General features: G+C 42.0%; 4 protein-coding genes across 8 annotated transcripts; 1 reads left to right on the top strand and 3 right to left on the bottom strand.

The window, feature by feature from the left end:
• Positions 1-2,016: 2,016 nt before the first annotated feature.
• Positions 2,017-5,010, bottom strand: LOC102713205 (endo-1,3;1,4-beta-D-glucanase-like). Its single transcript, XM_006659895.3, has 8 exons — positions 4,963-5,010; positions 4,557-4,857; positions 4,418-4,439; positions 3,599-3,722; positions 3,351-3,438; positions 3,097-3,186; positions 2,867-2,967; positions 2,017-2,346 (listed from the first exon to the last, which is right to left on the bottom strand). The coding sequence occupies exons 1-8, from the start codon at positions 4,993-4,995 to the stop codon at positions 2,206-2,208; spliced, it is 900 nt and encodes a 299-aa protein (XP_006659958.2). The 5' UTR covers positions 4,996-5,010; the 3' UTR covers positions 2,017-2,205.
• A 17-nt stretch (positions 5,011-5,027) lies between these two features.
• Positions 5,028-12,588, bottom strand: LOC102712927 (pentatricopeptide repeat-containing protein At2g37320-like). 5 transcript variants are annotated; one of them, XR_005812364.1, is made up of 5 exons: positions 12,238-12,588; positions 11,879-11,971; positions 8,122-10,262; positions 7,847-7,930; positions 5,028-5,042 (listed from the first exon to the last, which is right to left on the bottom strand). XR_005812364.1 is itself a non-coding variant. In XM_040527043.1 (3 exons), the coding sequence occupies exon 3, from the start codon at positions 10,098-10,100 to the stop codon at positions 8,490-8,492; it is 1,611 nt and encodes a 536-aa protein (XP_040382977.1). In that variant the 5' UTR covers positions 10,101-10,262; positions 11,879-11,971; positions 12,238-12,588; the 3' UTR covers positions 7,940-8,489. The 5 variants fall into 5 exon arrangements, 1 of the variants encoding a protein (XP_040382977.1); XR_005812362.1 differs by lacking the exon at positions 5,028-5,042 and having other exon boundaries at positions 7,670-7,933; XR_005812361.1 differs by lacking the exon at positions 5,028-5,042 and having other exon boundaries at positions 7,670-7,930.
• A 2,741-nt stretch (positions 12,589-15,329) lies between these two features.
• Positions 15,330-17,170, top strand: LOC102712654 (xyloglucan endotransglucosylase/hydrolase protein 24-like). Its single transcript, XM_006659893.3, has 3 exons — positions 15,330-16,142; positions 16,276-16,478; positions 16,573-17,170. The coding sequence occupies exons 1-3, from the start codon at positions 15,837-15,839 to the stop codon at positions 16,964-16,966; spliced, it is 903 nt and encodes a 300-aa protein (XP_006659956.2). The 5' UTR covers positions 15,330-15,836; the 3' UTR covers positions 16,967-17,170.
• Positions 17,171-20,362: 3,192 nt separating this feature from the next.
• On the bottom strand, positions 20,363-21,534 carry LOC102712381 (xyloglucan endotransglycosylase/hydrolase protein 8). The gene is made up of 2 exons (XM_015840049.2): positions 20,999-21,534; positions 20,363-20,912 (listed from the first exon to the last, which is right to left on the bottom strand). Exons 1-2 carry the CDS (start codon positions 21,478-21,480, stop codon positions 20,522-20,524), a joined length of 873 nt encoding a protein of 290 aa, XP_015695535.2. The 5' UTR covers positions 21,481-21,534; the 3' UTR covers positions 20,363-20,521.
• Positions 21,535-21,878: the final 344 nt, after the last annotated feature.

Below are 21,878 nucleotides of genomic sequence, written 5' to 3'. Positions count from 1 at the left end.
CTCTCCTTATTGTTTTATCTCTCTTCTCGATTCCTCCACTACTTTGTGCTATTTTTCCTTATTTTTAATCTATTTGTTAAATTAAATATTTTCTTCTTTTCTCTTATTTTCCTTTGATTTTCCTTGTCCGATTAAAAAAACCGTTATTTTCCCTTTTTTTAAGTTTGATTCCTATTAACGTGGATATCGTTTCTGATTGACCAAAATTTTAGATCTTTCTAAATTGTATTTATAGATAGACCCTTTCCTCAATATTAATTATTTTAGTTTTTTTAATTCAAGATTTGGATTTTTCTAAACTTTAACACATGGACTCTTTTATTATTTTTCCTTATTTTTAATCGATCTGTCAAATTTAAAAATATTTTTTCTCTTATTTTCCAATCATTTTCCTTGTCTGGTTAAAAGTCCACATGGCCACCAACACGTAGGAACCATCATAGCATGCCACGTCAGCGGATGGAGTGAGCCGAAGCCCGTTTGGATCTATATGACATTCCAGACAAATTCGGGGATCCAAAAATACATTTCGAGAGTTCAGGACCTAGATGACATATGCACGCAAGTTTAGAGAGATCTCAAAGTACAATTTTAGCAAATTCGTATATCCAGCTCTAAAAAAGAAGAGCTCTATGAGTTTACTCCTTACTGTAGCGAGTAAGGTAGCATGCGATCACTGTCGCACTGAGAGTTGGCTGTCTCGGAGGTTCGTCGGTGTTACTGTTCACGATGACCATCACCGTGAACAGTAACAGCAGGGAGGGGAGTCAGGTTTTTTTATTGAAGGGTATGTGTGTAGTAGGGTAGGGATAATTATCGTCAACTTCATGTTTAGGTCATGTTGATAAGATTGATTTTTGGAACATCTCTAAGGAGCTCCAGGAAAAATATAGAGTTGACCTTCAACTCCAAGATTTTTTTCGGATCTGGAGTTTCTGTATTTGAACACGTTTAATATAAAAAAAGTTAAAGCAGAGTTAAAAATATTGGACTGGAGTTATGTCAAACAAGCTCTAATTATATTGGTAGTATAAGAAAATCATGTATCTCAATCCTATTTATTACTCACACGTAATACATACGTCACCTTCGCGTTGAATCCACCTTCAGTCTGTCAGCTCTTTTCACCCTCTGCTAACTTGGAAGTTCGATAATGGTATCTATTTAATAAAAATGAAATTGTGCCTTGAATTCCACTTGCAGAGATGTCCCCTCTTTCAGTACGATTGTGTTAATTTTTAGTTTTATGTTAAGAAGAAGCTGGGTCAAACTCACGGTTTTCCGGTTGATCTATAGATGTGTTATTGTGCATAGATGGAACATAGTATTTGTTAGCTTGCTAATGTTTCAGTTTCAGTTTCCCTTAGCTCTAGATGTTCCTTTTAATTTAAGCTTGTGATTTCCTTTAAAAAATATAAGCTTGTGATTCATACATGCAAATTATCATTACAAATTAATTGTATATATGAAAAAAAAGACTATCGAGACAAAAATACATAAGTTGCTCAATTGAATCAACCAGACTCACCTTAGCTCTTAGAGCAGGTACAATAGCAGGCTGTAAGTCAACTATAAACATATTTTAAAGATATAAGACGGGAGAGAGAAGGGAGATGGGCTACTAACTTGTAGCCAACTGCATACGGGCTTCAATATAAAATATGTGTATGATACGTGGGACCATGTATTGATGTTTTGTAAGTAACTATTGTATGAATTAACTAGTAGATTAACTATAAATGAATTGGAACCAGCAGTTAACTATATTATCGAACTTGCTCTTAGGCGCAAGGCATGCACAAAGTTGTGAAGTAACTATGGTGGGTAACTGCAACATACTGAGTTAATGACCTCTGAGGATCTCAATACCATGCTGGTCCAAGCATACATACACGAATGAATTTACATTAGCTTGAATTCCCAAGACATAGAGATTTTCAGAGGCGAGGAATAGAATGTTTTGTACCTAATCAATAGTCATTTATCTTGCCGATAAATTACTTATATATTAAGATATGTTGAGCAAGGGCTATAGCTCAGTTTGTGAGAGCAAATCGTTTACACGTGCCCGATGCTTTTCAAGGGAGCTTATTATACATCAACAAAAGTCAATACATTCAAGGATGATTGATAACGAATTATCAATTTATTTTGATGAAGAAAAACTATTTTAGTGGTTTGCATAATGCATGGCTACCTATATTGTCATTTCAAGTGTTTCTGAAACCAGTCGAGCATCAAAGCAAGAGCTTGTTCAGCAGTTCCGACAGCAAACGGGTTGGTGGCGTTATATCTGCAAGCAAAGCCATGGGCCACTCCTGGAAAGATCTTGGTGAAGTAATGGACCTGCACCAATTAACGATGCAATAATCCATAAGAGGATCTTTCTAATGGTGTTCTGTTTCTTATTATCATCATCATTGAGTGATTGTGTTAAAGAAATAAAAACAAACAACTATAAACGTCTTTATTTACACTGTGGTAGTGCTTAGACATTCATTAAGGTCAGTCTCAACGCATAGTTTTATGGCATAGCTATCAAGACTGTAAATTAGGTAACCGAGCCAAGACGAGCTCTTATCTTATGAAACTCTCTTATTTAATAATCCTGCCAAGTCAGCAATTTTATTGATGTGACACTCTATTTAATGTGCATAACACCTCATGAAATATGTATTGAGATTGATCTAATGTTTACATGGCAAGTGTTGATAATAATTAAATCCAGCATAGTAATTGAGCTAGCATAATCTTAACATCAGTGGGACAGTTTCTCTTGTGTGTTTATTGTTTCAACATTATTTTGGTTCTGAAATCTGAGTCTTGTACATTAGCTTTACAAAGTATATTAAAAATGGTAACTCACCTCATTTCTTTCACGCAAGGCACTCACAAAATGGTACACTAATCTTGGTGGTGTTACAGCGTCATTCTCAGCTCCAAGGATTTCAATGGGGCATTTGACCTCTGTTTGTCAAGGTGAACTTAGAATACGAAAACAATGACTAATTGGATACAGCTCACAATTTACATGAGATTAGTAAACTTCTCATCATTCACATATGTATAGCATAACCATAAACAATTTAAGTTCACCTTTCATATCATCAGCAATCACCAGTGAAGGATGGGAGATGACAATCGCTTCGACCTCATTGGTTTTTGCCGCCTCAACAGCTACCTTTCCTGCCATGCCAGTTCAACTTTTGATGTTGAGACTAAAAATATGAATTAAATCTAGCTGTCGTATTTAATTAGGAATTTGCAAAGTTTTCTGGAATGAATCACTAATTAATGTACTGAAGTAGGAAATGTAGAGACTTTTTCTTTTGCTGATTGATTTCGCTTACCGCCCCAACAATAACCTCCAACTCCAACAGATTTCCCTTCTCCTTTTAGAGCAGCAAAGATCGGTTTAGCATCTTCTGCTGCTTTTACCTGAAATTTTAATTGAATACACTAATCGATATCAACTAATTGACTCTTTGATGTGAATTAATCATCCAAAATAGTTTTGTTATGCAACTATGATCATTATTACTTGGTTTTGTGGGGGGGATTACGAGACATAAATTATATAAATGGTGAAACAAATTACCGGAGGGTGAGCCATGATCCATTCCGTAATGTTTACATTTCGATCCCCATTGTAAGGTTTTCCATAGAAGAAATCAGGCACCACGACATAATATCCGGCTTCACCAACTTTGTCAGCAATTTTCCTGTAATTGTTAGTACCATTAACCACACATCAGTTTTTAAATTTGTGAAATACCCAAATATGGTGTATCTCGTGTATTTATATATCTGTATAGGAAATATGGTTCTAATTTATAAAGGAAGATGTAAAGAAATGATGTTTTAGAAAGCATGCAGTGAACATAGTTATGCACACCATACAAATGTATATTTGTCTTCAGCTCCAAAAGATATTTTCAATTTTGGTAAACAGAATATGTAGGTTTTATCATGAATGATCGATGTATTACAACCACTTAGCATATTTATATCATCAGCAAGACTATAGAATATGCAAAAAAAATTGCAAAATGAGTATATTATTCTGATTTTCTCCGTACAAGGGGGTAACTTTTAAAACCAGGATTGCTCGCATAGAAAACAGGAAATTTTTCTGATACGTAAAAAACATGCAGTGAACATTGATGAATATTATTTGTTCAAGCTCTAATTATGGATGATGATTTCCTGCACCTTGTTGCAGGTGTAAAGTCTAAACCATCCATCTCAGAAGTCACTGCACAAAGTTGTGGTCTGTTTTTTCCCTAAAATCACTGTCTTTCCGAGAGAGTTGTTCAAGTGTCAATTTCGTTTCACAAAATTTGCTGGAGTAAACAAAAATAACAAAATTGCAGAGGAGATGAAGAAACAGCTAAAAGAAGATTAAGCAGATTTGTACCTCAGCAATGGCGCCTTGAATCCTGCACCAAACCAAATTAACAGCGACGATTAGCAGCTAACCAATCGGTAATCACTACGAGATTGCAGGTGACAGATTCAGTGCAGTCAGCAACTCAGGCAGCCATGCACGCACTGACCAAACACGTCGGAGGCGAGGACGATGGCCCGGCCGGCGTGGGCGGCGCCGGTGACGTAGGCGTCGAAGCCTCCTGCCAGGCCGCGGACGACCACGCCGGCCTCGCCGTCGCCGGCGGCCGTCCGCTCCGGCGGGTTCTCCAGGCACTGCAACCGCGGCGGCTCAGCAGCGGCGGCGCCGCCGGCGACCACTGCGAGCACGGCGAGGCAGAGCAGCGAAGCCGGCGGCGTCATGGTTGGGCTTGCATGCAAGAACTTGGCGCTGCTGATCACCACAGATGTTGATGATTTTCTTGTACATGGCTTTATTCGCCGGTAGGTAGCAAAAGACGCACATTTTAGTGTCACATCGACGTTGCAATCCTACCTTTTTTGATTTATCGTCCTGTCATCTGACATAAATCTTACCCTTGTTTGAGGTTGGATGATTGCATCTCCCATAAAAGAAAAGTTGAAATTGCGCCCCTGCAGAGGTCTCCTCTTTCAACCTGCTTTTGTTTCAAGGTTCAATTTGGAGATGTTAGCTTTTAGTGTGATACTCCATCAGGTAAAATATTTATTGTTTAGGTTAATATTTGGTTAGACTTCTAAATTTCTGACCAGTAATTTCGTGTTAGAATAAATTCAAAAATTAATAATTTCAATGCATATCATTTTATCCTGTATTTAAACTAAACATTTAAGAAATTATCATTGTCTTAATTTTAAAATTTTAACTAAATCTTGTTCTAAATGATAAATATTCTTGATCGGGAGCAGTTGGGTTGATTTTTTTTTCCCTTACCACCAATTCAAACAATCATTTCTAGTGGTTCGACAAGACGACAACAACCACTTGCTGCTTCGGTCACTTACTGCCTTAAATTATCAAGTATAGAACCTACTGTGCAAAATTTACCAAAAAATATGTCCGTGCAATACTTCTCATAGTCATAAGAGAGGAATATTGAACGTGATAGTCAAGATCCATACTCAAGGCTCCCATAACGTATCGTTGATAAATTATTAAAATAGTACTCCCTTTCATTTTTAATGGAACCAGTCCGTTAACTTTCACCTATATGTTTGACCATCTATTATATAAAAAAAGTAATAGAAAGAAAGTCATTGTGTTTACTCTCATAGTTTAGAAAATCTCATATTAATTGGAGAAATAAGAAAAATAAAAATGTCAATCGAAGAAGGTATCCATGTTAATTGCAGAAACAATAAGAAAATAAAGGAAGTGTCAATTGGACAATATGTGCATTGCTTACGTAGTAAATTTGGACTCTTTCTTTCAGAAGTGTGTATTAGATTTTGAAAACAACAACCATTTATGATCTCTCAAAGTGAAACCAATCGGGAGCTATACATTGTTTGTTTGCTAATTATACTAACTACATTCATGGCAATAAATACATACACGTGGCAAAGAAACAAAAAAGAAATACACAAAGCAATCACAATCGTCGCGTCAGAAATCCTCTTGCCGAAATTAGCTTCATCAACAAATTAGATAATAAAAGAGAAAGAATCCACCATGTTCAGTCTGATAGTGTAAAAATCATCAAATTAATGTAAGAAAACAAAAAAAAACAAAGTCCAACTAGAAATACGATTTTGAAAACTGGAATATATGAATAAAAAAGTAAGACAATTAAAAGATGAGTCTATGTAAAAAAAATAAATTACAAAAAATAAAATTCAAAAAAAAATAATCAAGATAAGAGTCTAGGTAGAAATACAATTTAGGAAGAATCTAAAATTTGTATTCAAAATTAAAAATAATCACAATTGAGAGAAATAGTTCTATATGGACTCTTATCTCAATATTAATTAAGACAAATAAAAATAAAAAAAATTGTATTTCAGAATAAAAAAGTGAGAAAATTAAAAGACAAGTCCATGTAGAAATATAATTTTCACGCAAACTGAAAATTGTTTCACATGTTAATCAAAAATAGCTTTATCATTGTGTCCATATAAAAAATGGAACTAATGAATGAGATTTAATCCTCTAACCTATGCCAACATACTAGAGGAGTTCCTATGGTCCAAATCATGAGCAACAACAACGAAAAATATAAGAAAACTGATAATCAATAATTGTTGATAACGATGCATATTTTTCTTATTTGGAACAATTTATCAACTATTACGAATATATGCTATATTATGTTTTCTTTAGTAGATGGAAGAATGTCATTAGAGACACTATGAAGATATCACTAATATTCTAAAGATAAAGATGGAAAAATGAAGATAAACAAATATACCATAGAGGTTAGATATCATTAATTATTTATAAATATGAGAATAGTAAAGGATCCATCACTTTTGCTATATATACCTATGAGTTACTATGTTGATCAAATATCGAACATATTAATTTGGGCAAGTTAAGGCAGAGTTTAAAAATCATATTACAATTTTTAATATTTTGAAAACAAAATGTGAAAGCATATATGTATTTATGTAGGAATCCCTACTTTCTATAAAGTTAATGTCATTCTTTTTTCTTCCATGAAGCCATATCACCTTAATTGTTTTTAGCCTTAACATGATACATTAATATTGTAAATTAAGCCCTATCATCTCAACTATTTTTAGTCTTAGGATGATACATCAAGGGTGTAAATTACATCTCTTCACATCATCTTAATTGTTTTTAGCATTTGGATGTTTTATCAAGAGTATAAATTACATCTCTTCCCTAAATGACACTTCATTCAACCTAATCATTTATAACCTATAGATAATTGATAAAGGCACAGAAACATATAAATACATAAAAAAAAAGTCGTATAGTAGGTACGAAATTTCTTTTATAATTAATATCTACTATATTATCCCACAGTTCTCCCACAGCAAAACGCGAGGTATCCATCTCTTGTTTTTATGGTGATGCTAGCCGCGCAATCCGTGTAGGCTACCATGCTAGTTTATCTTATTCAAACAACTTGTGTAATTATCATTTCTTTTGTTGTGGTTTAAATTATCGTTAAATGTATTTTAAGGGTAACTTATATTTTTGCATAATTACGTAATTTTTTGAATAAGATTCATTGTCAATTGTATACCAAAAAGTTAACATCGCCATCAACATCTATTAAAAACAAGTAGGGTCCATCAATTTCCCTGCAAATATCATTTCCGTTGGCACATCGGCTGACATTTAAGCACTGAACAGTTGTCATGATGATGTCTTGTTTTATCAATAACTTTGTCAAGAACTACCGTTCTATCACAGGTAATAGATCGTATCTGCAGAGATTTGAGATGTGCCATCACAAGTTTTATGCCGTCTAACCTTCAGTTGTTTTCTTGATGATCCGGCACCTCCTTTGCTGATGCCCACAACTGGTAGGCCTGCCATCGCTTTCGCCACAACAGGCTGCTACACAACGATTCAACGAATGGACAGAAGGAAAGATTTATCACCTTTTAGGACCAGGGCATAGAAAGTTTCATACATCAATTCATCAGCAGTTGATACATCAAGTCATACACTACATCAGAACGTCTCGTCAGGGAAAAATTTAAGGAAAAAAAAACGAAAAAACTGAATAGTGTTCTTCTGATTACCTGTTCTATAGAGATAAACCAACAGATAGGCAAATATAACATGATTGGGGAGATCAATTGCAGCTTACTGGGGATGGCAGAATGCAACAATAAGTATACTCCAGGCTGCTTGGACTAATGAGGAACAAACAAGCTACAAGAACATATTGAAAGGAAGAAAGCTGGAACTGACTTGGAAAATACAGTGCCGGCATATCCTCTTGGTCGTGAATTGTGAAAACTAGCAACTCATCCATATTTTCAAACATATCAATGGACATTCTAATGGATCTTCTATATCTTTGGCTAGTAACTGTTTCCTGTAGGATTGCTCTTCATATACTCCAGTTTCTATAGTTGTCTTGACATGTTCAAAGCCATATAGCTAACTACTCCAGGCCTTCTGCAAGTATATCATACTTGCATTCCATGTGAGCTTGCAAACAGTCAAGAATAACCAGAACACTGTTTAGTTGGTGGCTCTTTGATCTATTCTCTGCCGTGAAGGAATAAACCTTATTGCCAACTTCTATCCAACTGCACCCAATGTTCGTCTTTAGGCCTCTCTCCTTCATCGCCATCCTCACTCTGGCCACATCACTCCAGCAACCAATTGTAGCATACAGATTTGCTAGCTGTATATGAGTTGCAGCACAACCTGGCTCCAGTTTAAGACGGTGCTCTGCAGCTTGGATGCCAATCGAAATGTTCCCATGCACCCTACAGGAAGCCAACAGAGAGCCCCATATGACGGCATTTGGAGGGACAGACATTGTTTGGATCAAATCCCACGCCTCTAGAAGCAATCCGGCACGCCCAAGTAGGTCGACCATACATGAGTAGTGATCTAGCCCTGGATTTATTCCATGCTCAATCATTTTCTTGAAGCACTCTCGGCCTTCCTCCACAAGGCATGCATGCCGGCATGATGAGAGGACACCAAGGAAGGAGAGCGTGTCTGGGTCTATGTGTTGCCTGTCCATTTCTTTCAGCAAGTCCAGGCAATGCTTAGCAAGGCCATACTGGGAACATCCAAAAATCATGGCATTCCAGGAAACCAGGTCTTTCCAGGCAATGCACCCAAATATGGACTGGGCTTCATCGATGCACCCACACTTTGCATACATAGATAGCAGGGCATTGGAAACATGCACATATGAATGGAAACCCATTCTCATTTGTAAAGCATGAAGACTTTTACCAAGTGCTAGAAGTGCGTGTTTAGTGCACACACTGAAAAGAGTGGCAAATGTGATGTCATTTGGCTTGCACCTGGAAAGCCTCAATGACGCAAACAAATGGAGACATGGCTCAATACGATTATGTAGCGCAAAACCAGAAATCATTGCTGTCCATAACACAATGTTTCTGGTTGGCATGCTCTGGAAAACCAAGTACGAACTTCCCAACTGGCCACACCTTGAATATAAGGTGATGAGTGAACTACCAATAAAAACAGTTGAATCACATCCAGCTTTAACCAATAGAGCATGAAGCTGTGTACCTTGGGTAAACTTTTTCCCATCAGCGCAAGAACTCACAGCAGCTGCCAAAATAGATTGATCTACACTGGCTTCCCCTTTCCTGTGTAGCTCCACTATCAGCATAAACATGTCATCCTTTGAGATTCTAATCCTGGAAGTGCAAGCTGAGACATTCTTTGAAACAAACCTATCAACTTTCACTTGTGCAGGATTGCTGCATGAGTTAAAAGATATACTGTTTCCCTTGAGTAGAGTATGATTTGATTGAACCCCCAAGATGTCACGCATGCAGTCATGGATTAGTCGGTGATGGCGTGGACCTTCCACTTTGTCATATTCAGACTTTCTTGGTACAAGATCCAAAACTTTTAGTGCACTGTTGATGTCGCTGTCATGTTGGAACCTCGATCTGCTTTGTCGTGCAGATGTCCCATAGCTCGCAATAGGTACACGAATTGCCGATGCTGCTACTTCTGACAAACTGTGGAGACAGCCATGTAAAAAACGGTTGTGCATAACTGAAGCTGTCCATGTGTGAGCCAATAAACAAAATTGGCAAGTGGATAGTAGCTAGCAATCCAGAGCACTTAACATGTGCCATGGAGTCTTAGTAGAGCCAGAGCCCCAAACATTTTTGGAAGATAAACTGCACCAGTGCCTTGGGATCAATTTTGATCGCTGAAGAATAAACACAGAAATCATCAAACCAAGGATTGATCAATTAGACTGGTAAGGATGGTACCATGTTGAAAATAAAATATAAAAGGCTAAAACTAAATGAATGGTGAAAGAATCATTTTGGATTTGATTCCTCACAGCCACAGCATTACAGCAAGCTAAGGGTTCCTTCAAACAGGAGAAATCAACCAGACTCCAGATGGACCTCCCATAGTAGGCCTGTGGTGGCAGACACGGGATTTCAGAGCTATTGAGGTATAGCTGAACACCAAACCGCCCCTCGCCCCGCTTCCTCGGTGATGACAGCATAGATGCCAGGACAATGTGGTGGTTTTGGTTATGGGCCTTGGGCCGATAACACAGGATGAGGCAACCATCAGATGGGCCTCGGATAAGTCAGGTCAGACAGCCCATGGAGATGCGCCGGCCGAGTTTGCGTGGGCTAGAAATGGTTTACAGTTAATTCGGCCCATCTAGAGGAATACTTGGGATCATGCTGATCGATCGATTCAGTAACTTCAACCAACATTTACAGTTTTTTCAGCTGATTAGGAATAAGCATATTTTTTTTGCTGTTAACGTACAATTAGAGGCTAAGAGAACGGTAAAAACCTTTATTTTATTCTAGCCTTCTGTTATGTCAAGCATGCAGTGGTATATCTACATGCATGCAAGCTTCATGGTTTTGTTTTAGGGATTATATTTTCAACGTTATCTACTGATTCTCAAGTAGCTAGAATCAGTTAGTTACCCTAAAAGCTAACGAGAAATGCACATATATTACGTGGATTCAAATAAGTTAAGTTTTGGTCCTTAATCATCTACAACCTCATCAACTTCATCAACATATAGATATATGGTAGTCTAGTTGAGTAAACAGTTCCCACTTCCAAGTATTGTATTTGTGTATATCCCACTAACATTATATAAGAGCAAAACTAGCTAAGGTCGATAAGAGAATGGTTATTACCTAGAGCCAGAACCTGTATAAAAACTATTGTGTCTCCTTTTTCGTTTCTATTGTCTTGTATCTATCTTAGCACCGGCCAAAACCTATATATATATACAAATACCGTAGTCGGACCCTACTCCGACGACAGTGGCAGGCACAGGATTTCAAAATTGGATATTCGAAATGTTATGAAATAAAAAAATTATTATGTACACGAAATCCTAACAATTGTCTCGTATGATATCAAACACATAGTGATCATATGATATATATCATATATATACCAAAATATCAAAATTAAGCCTAAAGTCATAATTCATTGAATTGATCGCAACATAATATTGTTCAACATATAGAAATTGGTGAAGCTTTCATCTTTACTCACATCACTAATATAGCAGTTCAGTGTAAATGGGACTTGTTTCATTTCTTTAAAAGTAAAATCATGAGGATAAAATTCAGCAAACTTAACTGACCTCTTAGTATTGACAGCAGAGAAACCTTTGGATGGACTGAATAATGTCATACATGAAACCAATGATAATTAATAGCATATTTGTAGAACTTTCTTGCTCTTTGTATAGACTTATACATAGCAGCCATATCAACAACTTTAACATTATGCTTCACACAAATAGCGTAGGATTTTAATCATTATTCTTACCCAGGTATATCTTGAGGTAGTAAGAAGATGGATCAACCAAGGTTTCTATCCACAGAAAGGATGTATTAACCATTCATTTGCTTTTTTCTTCATCTATACAGTAAGTGCAAATTATCAGGAAACAAGATCCGACAAGCACGCATCAGAACTATTGTGTAGATCATAGTAGCCAATATAGTGATTTTGCACTTAAAATTGTGGCCTTAAAAAACCGAGTACAAAATGGATGCATGACAATGGGATAAATATAGAACATGTATACAGTGGAGTACGTCGTACTGGAAGACTACTACTTCAAAACTTACTGAAAACAAGATGTAGTGTTCATAATTCGATAGGAAAAAAACGAATGGGCGTACTGGAAGACTAGTTCTGCCTGCAGCCTGCAGCCGCACGCCCTGCTCCGGCCGTCCCCTAGGCGGCCGCGCCCGGCGGCCCCACTGCCTCGGCCCTCTGCCTTGACTGCTCGGCGGCGGCGCTGTGCCCCGCCGGCGGCTGGAGGCACTGCTCCAGCCTCCGACGCCTCGCCGACGCAGCGCGGCGGCGTCCTGCTCCACGTGGCCGCACGCCCGCACCTCCGTCCTCCGGTCGAGCCCAGCCAACCAGCCCTCCGCGGCTCCGCCTCCGCCGGCCGCTGCCTGCTCCGCGCGCGCGCAGCCGTCGGTCGCCGCACCCCACCGCAGCCAGCTGCACAGCCGCCGGCGCGCAAGTTTCTCACGCCTCACTAGGGTTAGCCAAGAATTGGGCCGTGGGCTTTAAGTGTGGTGCTAGGAAATGGGCCAAAATAAGGAAATGCCCAACTAAGCCTATTTTCTTGGAAAAAGTGCACTAAACATCTCTCCACTCGTATAATCGGTATAACAGAAATGTGTACCCCTAAACTCATGTAATCCGTTTAAAAAAACCTCTCGGTAGTTTTTGCTTAATTTTTAAATAGTTTTACTGACGTGGGTCCGTTGGATCACACATATCATGTTTTTTTCTCTTCTTCCCTCTTTCTCCCCCTCTCTCTTCTTCCTATCTTCTGTGCTTCTCCAGAGCGTGGCGACAGTCGGCGCATGCTAGAAGGCGGAGTGCAGCTGGCAGGGGCGGGGGCAGGGGCGATGGCGGCCAAGCTGGTGGCGACGACGTGCGGTGCCATCGCGGGCGAGTGGCGGCTGGCGTGGGCTTAAGCCACGTGGGGGTGGCATGCGATGACAGACGCCAGCGAGCAACGAAACCTGACCACTTTTCCCTTCCCTTCGCACTCAACGCCGCGACGTCCCTCCAGTTGCTCCCGCTCGGTGCCTCCCTGCACGCCCTTGCCCTCCGCCTCGCTAGCCATTGCACGCCACCGCCGCACGGAAGGAGCCCGCGTCAGCTCTCGCACGCCCGCACCGGACACCGCACGCCGCGGCGCCCCGGCTGCCACCGCAGCCCGCGCCGGCCACGCTCTGCCCTTCCAGCACGCGTCGGTCGTCACGCGCTCTAGAGGAGCAGAGAAGAAAGGAGAGATGATAGGAACATAGAGAAGGAAAAACTGACATGTGAGACCCATCGAACACCGCATCAATAAAATCAATGAAAAAATGAGTTAAAACTGAGTTGTCTTGTCTGAACGAATTATATGAGTTTAGGGATACATATTTTTTTATTGGGGTTAAGGGAGAAAGACAGACTTAAGTTTAGGAATCTTTGGTGGATTTTTTTCCTACTTTCTCGTTTGTTTGGGCTGAGATATGTTCTTCTTTTTATTTATTGAATACACATATGCCGGCCTTTCTTTTTATTTAAGTGAAAAGACATGTAGCATAGTGGCTACAGTGACCTGAGTAACACCCAAGGTCCGGGTTCAAATCTCCATAGGAACATGAATTTTAGATTAGGTATTTGAGGGGCTACATCCCCTACTTGTGCCAAGTTCCCAGAGTTTCTGAAATAAAAAAATGACTGCATATATCCGAGTGGATATAGAGACCGGTTATATATAAACTTTTTTTGCCAAAAATCTTAAGTATGCATCTGTATACCTTCAAATAAACCAAACCGATGACACTACTGTAGATAAGAAACCGCTTAACTGTTGGTGGCTTACCCAACTAGCTACTTCCTACGCCTCATATTATAAAATACTTCTTTATATGTGACCAGCTTTATATAAAAATATGGAAATATTTTTAACACAGAACAAACTTAGCATCAAAATAAATTAAACATTAGATTTACTAAAACTCATTTGGTCAGTGAATGTTGCTATATACCATCTTATAAACTTGGTCATGCCCATACTTAAAGTTTATCTTTGAAAAAAAAATCAAAACACCTGGTAAAATAAAACGGGGGAGTAGTTACTAAGCATGACTATGGTAATGCATGGGTATTTTGTACTAGCTACTTTCTCCGTTTTATAACGTAAGATTTGACTTTTTTGCTTATAATGTTTAACCAATTGTTTTATTCAAAAAATTATGGAAATATCATTTATTTTGTTTGTGAGTTGTTTTATTATCAAAAGAACTTTAAGCACGACTTATCATTTTTTTATATTTGTACTAAATTTTTGAATAAAATGAATAGTCAAACGTTATAATTAAAAAAGTCAAACATGTTACGTTATAAAAAGGATGTAGTAGTAAGTATGAACCATTCTTTTTCACGTTGGAGCATTTAATTTCTTCGCTCGAACTCCCTCACAAAAATAAGTTGACCTTACACGGTGCGTTCACAAACCGCACAAGTCTGTGGCAAGTGACCACTATAGATGGTCATATGGGCCAGCCGGCCTGGCACGGCCCAACGCCCGAGCTCGTGTCCAGTTCCATCGAGCCGACACGGCCCAATCAGCACATTGGGCGGTGCCGTGATGACCCACGGGCTGCACCGAGAGCCCAGCATGGCGCAATAATTCTCGGGCCGTGTCGGCCCGGTCTACCCATCATATTTATTCAGTAAGTTTATATTTTCTCCCATAGCTCTTTGGGTTGTGTGAATAAATCTGTTTTTCATCTCTCTTCTTTAGGCTATGTTTTGGATGGATAGAATAAGTCTATTTTACATACCTCTTATTTTAAGCTAAGCCACATATAATTAAATTAAGTCTATTTTAAGTCATTTAATAATTTTTTATCTCTATTAATTAAACCGCTCCGTGCGGACCGGCTCAGCGTGCCGAGGGTGTGGCCTAGGTATGGCCCAGCACTCAGGTCGTGCCGGCCCAGGCCCAACAACATTCGGGCCGTGCCGTGCCGTCGTGCGGTGGGTCGCGCCACGGCGCGGGGTTTCTGGCCAACTATTGACCACAGGTGTTTTAGGCATCTAACCACCCTGTGCCAGATATAGCTAGCTCCAAAATAGTGCAGGGTCAACGCCCCCCGGTTCCAATATGTTTCTTTCTTTTTCTGTTATTTTTCGACAAGTCAACACGGCGCTTATTGGCCGGGCAATAATTAAGCAAGCATGAATGCATGCATGCATGCAGCATGAAGCTGGTATAGCTAGCCTAGGTTGGTAGCTAGCCTTGGTCAGCGGCGAGGGACGCCATGGAAAATTTGTTGTTTAAGCTCGGGCGCATGAGCTTACCAGCTAGGAAGGAGAGTGGATCGATCACTACGCGCGTGTGTGTTCTTCGTGATCCTAAATGCATTAGCTCCAGGCAGATACAGATGCAGATGCAGATGGGTGGCAACAACATGCGTGCATAGATGCTTGCGATGTTCGATCGTCCAGCCTGACATTCCCATGGATCCCTAACATGTGCCATGTCCCAAGCTCTAACATTCTCGCGAACATGCCTTGCATGTTCCTGCAGATCGATCATCTTCTTGTTCGATCGATCGATCGATCTCATCCGTTATAAATAGAAAATCAGCTGGGAATTTAATCGAATAGCAGCGAGCAGTACAGGAGATAAGAAGATCGTTCGTTCGATCGAGGAATTAAGGAAGTGGGTAAAGGTTTCTTGATCGGCGACCGATCGACCATGGCGCCGCCGCTGTCGCTGCCGTGTTCCGGCGAGCGCTGCCGCGGCGTGCGGAAGGTTCTGGCGGCGGTGGCCTTCGGGTTTGTGGCCGCTGCGGCGGCGTCGATGTACGACGACGTGGAGATGGTGTGGGGCGCCGACCACAGCTTCTTCTACATGGACGGCGACGTCGACACCGTCGCGCTCTGCCTCGACGAGACCCACGGCTCCGGCTTCCGCTCCAGGGACGCCTACCTCTACGCCCGCTTCGACATCGACATAATGCTCGTCGCCAACAACTCCGCCGGCACCGTCACCTCGCTCTACGTACGTACACAGATCAACGCATGCTCACCCTCCTAGCTCGTCGCCGGCCGACCGGCAAACACCGCCGCCGCCGCCGCCATGTGCATGCGTATGCTTATATATAGTACTATGTGGAAACACGCAAGCAATGCAGCTGATGCCGGAGGACGTGCCGTGGGAGTACCACGACGAGGTGGACCTGGAGTTCCTGGGCAACGTCACCGGCGAGCCCTACACCCTGCACACCAACATCTTCGCCAACGGCGTCGGCGGCCGCGAGCAGCAGTTCCGCCTCTGGTTCGACCCCACCGCCGACTTCCACACCTACTCCATCGTCTGGAACCCCAAGCACATCATGTATGACGATCTCCCGCGCGCGCGCCATGGCCGCCGGCCGCCGGCCGTAGCTTCGGCGGAGGCAATGACAACAACCTATGTGTGTGACGTGCAGGATTCTGGTGGACGGCGTGCCGCTGCGGGAGTACCGGAACGAGGCGGCGAGGGGGGTGGCGTTCCCGACGTGGCAGAAGATGAAGGTGCAGGGCAGCCTGTGGAACGCCGACGACTGGGCGACGCAGGGCGGGAGGGTGAAGACGGACTGGTCGGCGGCGCCGTTCTACGCCCACTACCGGGGGCTCCGGGTGGCGCCGTGCGCGCCGCCGCCCGGGGTGGCGTGGTGCGGCGACGAGCCCCCCGAGTCGCCGTGGTTCGAGCAGCAGGCGGCGGGCGACGCGGCGGCGCTGCGCAGGGCGAGGGAGGAGCACATGCTCTACGACTACTGCGCCGACGCCAACCGCTTCAAGCACACCGGCCTCCCCGTCGAGTGCACCCCCGCCTCCAACTAGCTAGCTCCATCGATCACTAGTGTGCTTTGCTTAATTAATTAATTGTTTAATTAATTAATCACTAGTCAGAAGTATTTGTAGTTTGGGTTGGTTTGTACATTAATTGGTTGCACAGTTTAGATTTTTTTTTTCTTTTCCGTTTTTCTTTACTCTTATGATGCACAATAAATTAATAATTGTTTCATGTACAATATGTACTACTTTTTGGCCATTAATTCATTCAAAATTAGCTGAGCAAACGTCTGGCCGTGTATCATAATCCATCTTTGTAAAAAAACAAATGTGATCAAACACTGCAAAGACGTTCAAATTTCAATTCAAATTCAAAGCCAAACTTTCAAGGCGATCATCGTGGACCTCGCTGGGCCGGGCCCAACACAACACGTGGCCCAGACTTACCAGTTGTTGCCGCAAGGTTGGGCCGATGTTCATATGTGCTGTGCTCAACACTCTGACCGTTAACACCAACCTTGAATGGCCCAGCCCAGCCCAGCCCAAATGCGGAAACACGTCTAGCGATTTTTTTTTAATAAATTTGTATTCAAATACAAAAATATTATATAGCCCGAGTGTGATCTTGTTAAATGATATGCCACAAATGTGTTTTTTTATACTATGTTAGTGAATTTGTCAATTGCTTCTACTGTATACTATTGGAATGTATTTTGTTAACAAAACCTCAAAACGTCAGTGCAAACATAAAGACTCCACAACTTCTAGTAATGGATTTCTAAAAAATCATGAATTTTTATAGCTTCCTTGCACAAATATGAAAAGTGCGTATATTTTAAAGGGGTTTTTGCATATTTAATTGTTTTGAGGGTACAATTTCTGTCTTATATTATACATAATATTTTTTTTGTTGTTGTTTTGTGTACGTGAATCATTTTTTATGTGTTGTGCAAAATATATTTGTGTTGTTATCTTCTGAATCAGTGATTTCTCTTTCGTATTCTTCAAAAAATTAATTTTTCCGACAAAATGAAATCATGTAAAAAAATCTTAAAACATGTACACTAACTTGTATGTTTATGCTACAGAGAATAAGAACTGAAGTGAAGGGGTGGTAGAAAGGCAGGCATGAGATTCCAAATTATTTGGGCCTACTACTATTATTCATCCTCTTGCTTGATGCCATAGCAACCCCTTATCCTCATCCTATTCTTCTTTTCTCTCGCCACCCCAACCCCACACAAGAAGAACATTATGTTGTACTATCTGTTATTAATAATGTTTATTAAAAAAACACCTAAAATGTTCTTATGGGGGTAAAGGGCCTCACAACAATTGAATTCTTAAAAGTGATTAAAAATTGTACAGACTCTTAACCAATATAAAAGTTTCTACATATATTTGTTTGTAAAAAATATATTTTTTGTTTTATTATCTTTTGAGTAAATGATTCCTCTTTTATATAAGGGAAATTTACAACATATAATGCATAGTACTTTTTTTCAAGAAAAACATGTAAAGGTTTTTAAAATGTACACAAACATCTATTGGTTGTGAAGGGAATAAGGATTGAAGTGCAAGAGTTAAAAGGTGGGCATGAGATTCCAAATTATTTGGACCTGCTACTATTATCCATCTTCTTGCAGCATTGCTTTCATTCCATAGCAACACTTATCCTCCTCTTACATTCACCCCCCCCCCCCCCCGGCCCCCCACCAAAAAAAAAAGAGCATTTAATTAGTTATCCAACAACAAAATGGCCCCTCACAAACGTCGATATCGAGCACCATTACCACCAAATCTCTCTCTCACACACACCAATTAGGCAATTAATTAGGCCATTAGAATGGCATCAGCACAAACCGTGTTAAACATGTTTGAGTTGTGTAGGCCAAAGTGGCAGGCAAACCCTTTATTCCCCGGTTTCCTTACCCCACAAGACCATCCCTGACAATCAAGCAAGCAAGCAAGCAATTCCGGCAATGCTGAGCTGAAAAGCAGGTCGACTCCTCTCGATCCCTCTAAACTGTTCATCCATCCATTCATTCTTGTTTCTTCTGCTCCCTGTTCTCCACCGAGCAGAGCACAAAATGCTCTGCAGCTTTATTCATCACCAGATTGCTCATAATCCCTGGCTTTAATCATTGCAGATTTGGCATTGTTCATCCCCCTGCAGTGAAGTGAAGTGCAGGAATAAAGGTGTTCTTTTTGTCAACTGGAGGCCATGGCTAGTGACCCTGTAGTACAAGCAGTGGCTGTTGCTTTCAGCCAGTGACATTTCTTCGGATGGTTCGATTATTCCATTTTGCAATGGAAAAGGAGAGAGAAAATGGGGTATGAGATTAGTTGATTTGACTTCATCGGTTAGTAGTGGTAGACATTCACTATGTTCGGTGATCCAGGTGATGGAGAGTCTTAACCGCTCGATTAGATTTCATTATAGGAAATGTTCAATCGTACTGATGAACAGTACCCAAATTGTCGGATTAAACTTTATGAGTTATTTTACCATAGTAAGTTGAGGTGTAAAGTCTTACTATCTCCAAAATAATTATGTATTTAGAGATACTCAAATTTTGCGCTAAGAATTTAATACCTCGAGATAATTTCTCAAAAACCATAAATTTCCCCTAATTTCGTTATCTGAAAAAGTTCAGTCCAATTATTCTCGCATTGCCGCCTTCACAAATAGAGTCCTTTTTAGAGCGCAAAAGGCTGGCGCTGTGCCGGCAGAAATTTTTTTTAAAAAAATCACGAAGACAAAACTAAAATCATGCATTCCAAACGCGGCCGTATCCTGAGTACTGACCTGTCCGGCTAAGGTGATTGAATGAACTCATTCAAATTTCAAATTGCTTAACACGTTATCAGTCTAGTTGATCTAACTGCAAGATTCTTTTACTTTTTACTCACAGTAAGACACAGCCCTGACAGTATCCTTGGGTTGGGCAGCAGGCACCAACCAATCCAACCGCGTAGGCCAAAGAAAGAACATGGCAATGGGTTACCAGCTGAGCTGTAGCCTGTAGATGTGCTCAATAAATTCAGCGTGTACGACTGAAAACCAGAACAAGAACAGCGAAGCACACAGTTGTCACCGCTTGTCTGCTTCCCCCTTGCCGTTGGATTCAGCCACTAACTAATTAGTCATCATCTATTTGGTAGGTGTACTAATCATCGAGCTTATAATCAACGATCTTACCACCACGAAACTTAGCGTGGCCAATCCGAAACGGGTCAAACAGCTGCAGATAATTTACTGTTTGGTGTTAGTGTTGTGTTCAGTCCTGAGTGACAGGAGGGGGATGAGCATGTGGCGCTCTGCAATCAGCGACAGCAGCAGATTTACACATTTTTTGCTGTTGGGTTTTTAGTTCTTTCTCTTGCTGTTCAACCGTACAGATGAAACTGTAACAGTGATTCGAAGAAGAAAAATAACAGTGATTCACCATCAACCTGTATGTCTGTAACAGTAAGAAAATGGGGGAACGAATGGGCATGGCAAAATGTACATGGAGCAAGACGAACAAGAAGAGCGCGCGGCAATTACAAATGCTTCAAGAACTCATCAATGGCGGATTGGCGGATGGAGTTGGTTTTGGTTTAGTTGCGGGAGCACTCGGCGGGGAAGCCCTGGGGGAAGCGCCAGCCGTCGGCGCAGTAGTTGTAGGACATGTAGTTGCGCTCGGCCCAGGCGACGGTGCCGAGGCCGGCGCCGTCGAGCTCGCGGCTGATCCAGGCCGCCGTGCCCTCGGGGCACCACGAAGACGACCACCCGCCGGCGGGGTTGTTGTTCACGCAGGCGTTGGCGCTGTAGCCGCGGTACGACACCACGAACGGCGCGCCGCTCCAGTCGATCTTCACGTCGCCGTGCCGCGTCGCCCAGTAGCTGCCGTCCCACAGCGTCGCGTGCAGCCTCATCGGCTTGCTCTGCGGGTACGCCAGGTCGTCGTACTTCTTGAACGTCCTCACCGGCACGTCGTCCACCTGGAATCTGCGCCACCATTCGCACCCCGCGTAAGCACCGATCCATATGTCGAAAGAATGAACGCGGAGATCGAAGATTTTGAGATGGTTTACATGATGTTCTTGGGGTTCCAGATGATCTTGTAGACGTGGTAGTCGGCGGTGGGGTCGAACCAGAGGTAGAACTGGTGCTCCTTCTTGCCGTCGCCGTTGGCCCAGACGTTGGTGTTCATCACGTAGGGGTCGCCGCTGAGGTTGCCCATGAACTCGATGTCGATCTCGTCGTGGCCCTCGCCCTCGCCGGAGGAGAGGTAGAAGGAGGTGACGGTGCCGGCGGAGTTGCCGCCGACGAGCTTCATCTGCACGCTGAACTCGCCGAACAGGTAGGTGTCCTTGGAGGTGAACCCGGACCCGGAGCTCCGGTCCAGCGTCAGCGCCACCTGCTGCGACTTCCCGTCGTCGCTCAGCACCCGCACGTGGTCCCGCGCCCCCACCACGTCGAACTTGTCGTAGAACCCGGCCGCCGCCACCGCCGGCGCCATGGAACACACGGCCGCCGCCGCCGCCACGCACAGCAGCAGCATTGACGTCGCCATGGCTACTGACTGTCTCTCGAGAGGAGGAGCTGGTGGTCGTGGTGGTGGTGGTGGATGAGTGGCACGGCGAGGGTGGGGATGGATTTATACTGGCGTGACGCGGGCGAGGAGGCTCTGCTCTGCTCCGCTCCGGCGGACGGTGGCGGGTGCGGTTTGGTGGCGTCGCTGTCGGGGTGGGGACGAATGCTTTGTGGCTAATCCACTTCGTTAACAACATAATTAGCAAAAAAATAAAAGAAAGATTAGCGCTAATCTTGTGGAAGTTTCGCTACGTGTCCCAAAAGGCAGAGCACCCTGAGAAAAGAAAGGAGAAAAAAAAGAGAAGACACAGAGAGCAGAGTCAGTCAGTCAGTCACATTTTTGGCCATTTGAGTTGCTTTCACTTTAAATTTGATTCC

This window comes from Oryza brachyantha, chromosome 8 (genome assembly GCF_000231095.2).
Source record: "Oryza brachyantha chromosome 8, ObraRS2, whole genome shotgun sequence".
In the NCBI taxonomy this organism is placed as follows: Eukaryota; Viridiplantae; Streptophyta; class Magnoliopsida; order Poales; family Poaceae; genus Oryza; species Oryza brachyantha.
The sequence above is the reverse complement of the archived record's forward strand: the minus strand, read 5'-3'. Positions and strand labels throughout refer to the sequence as shown.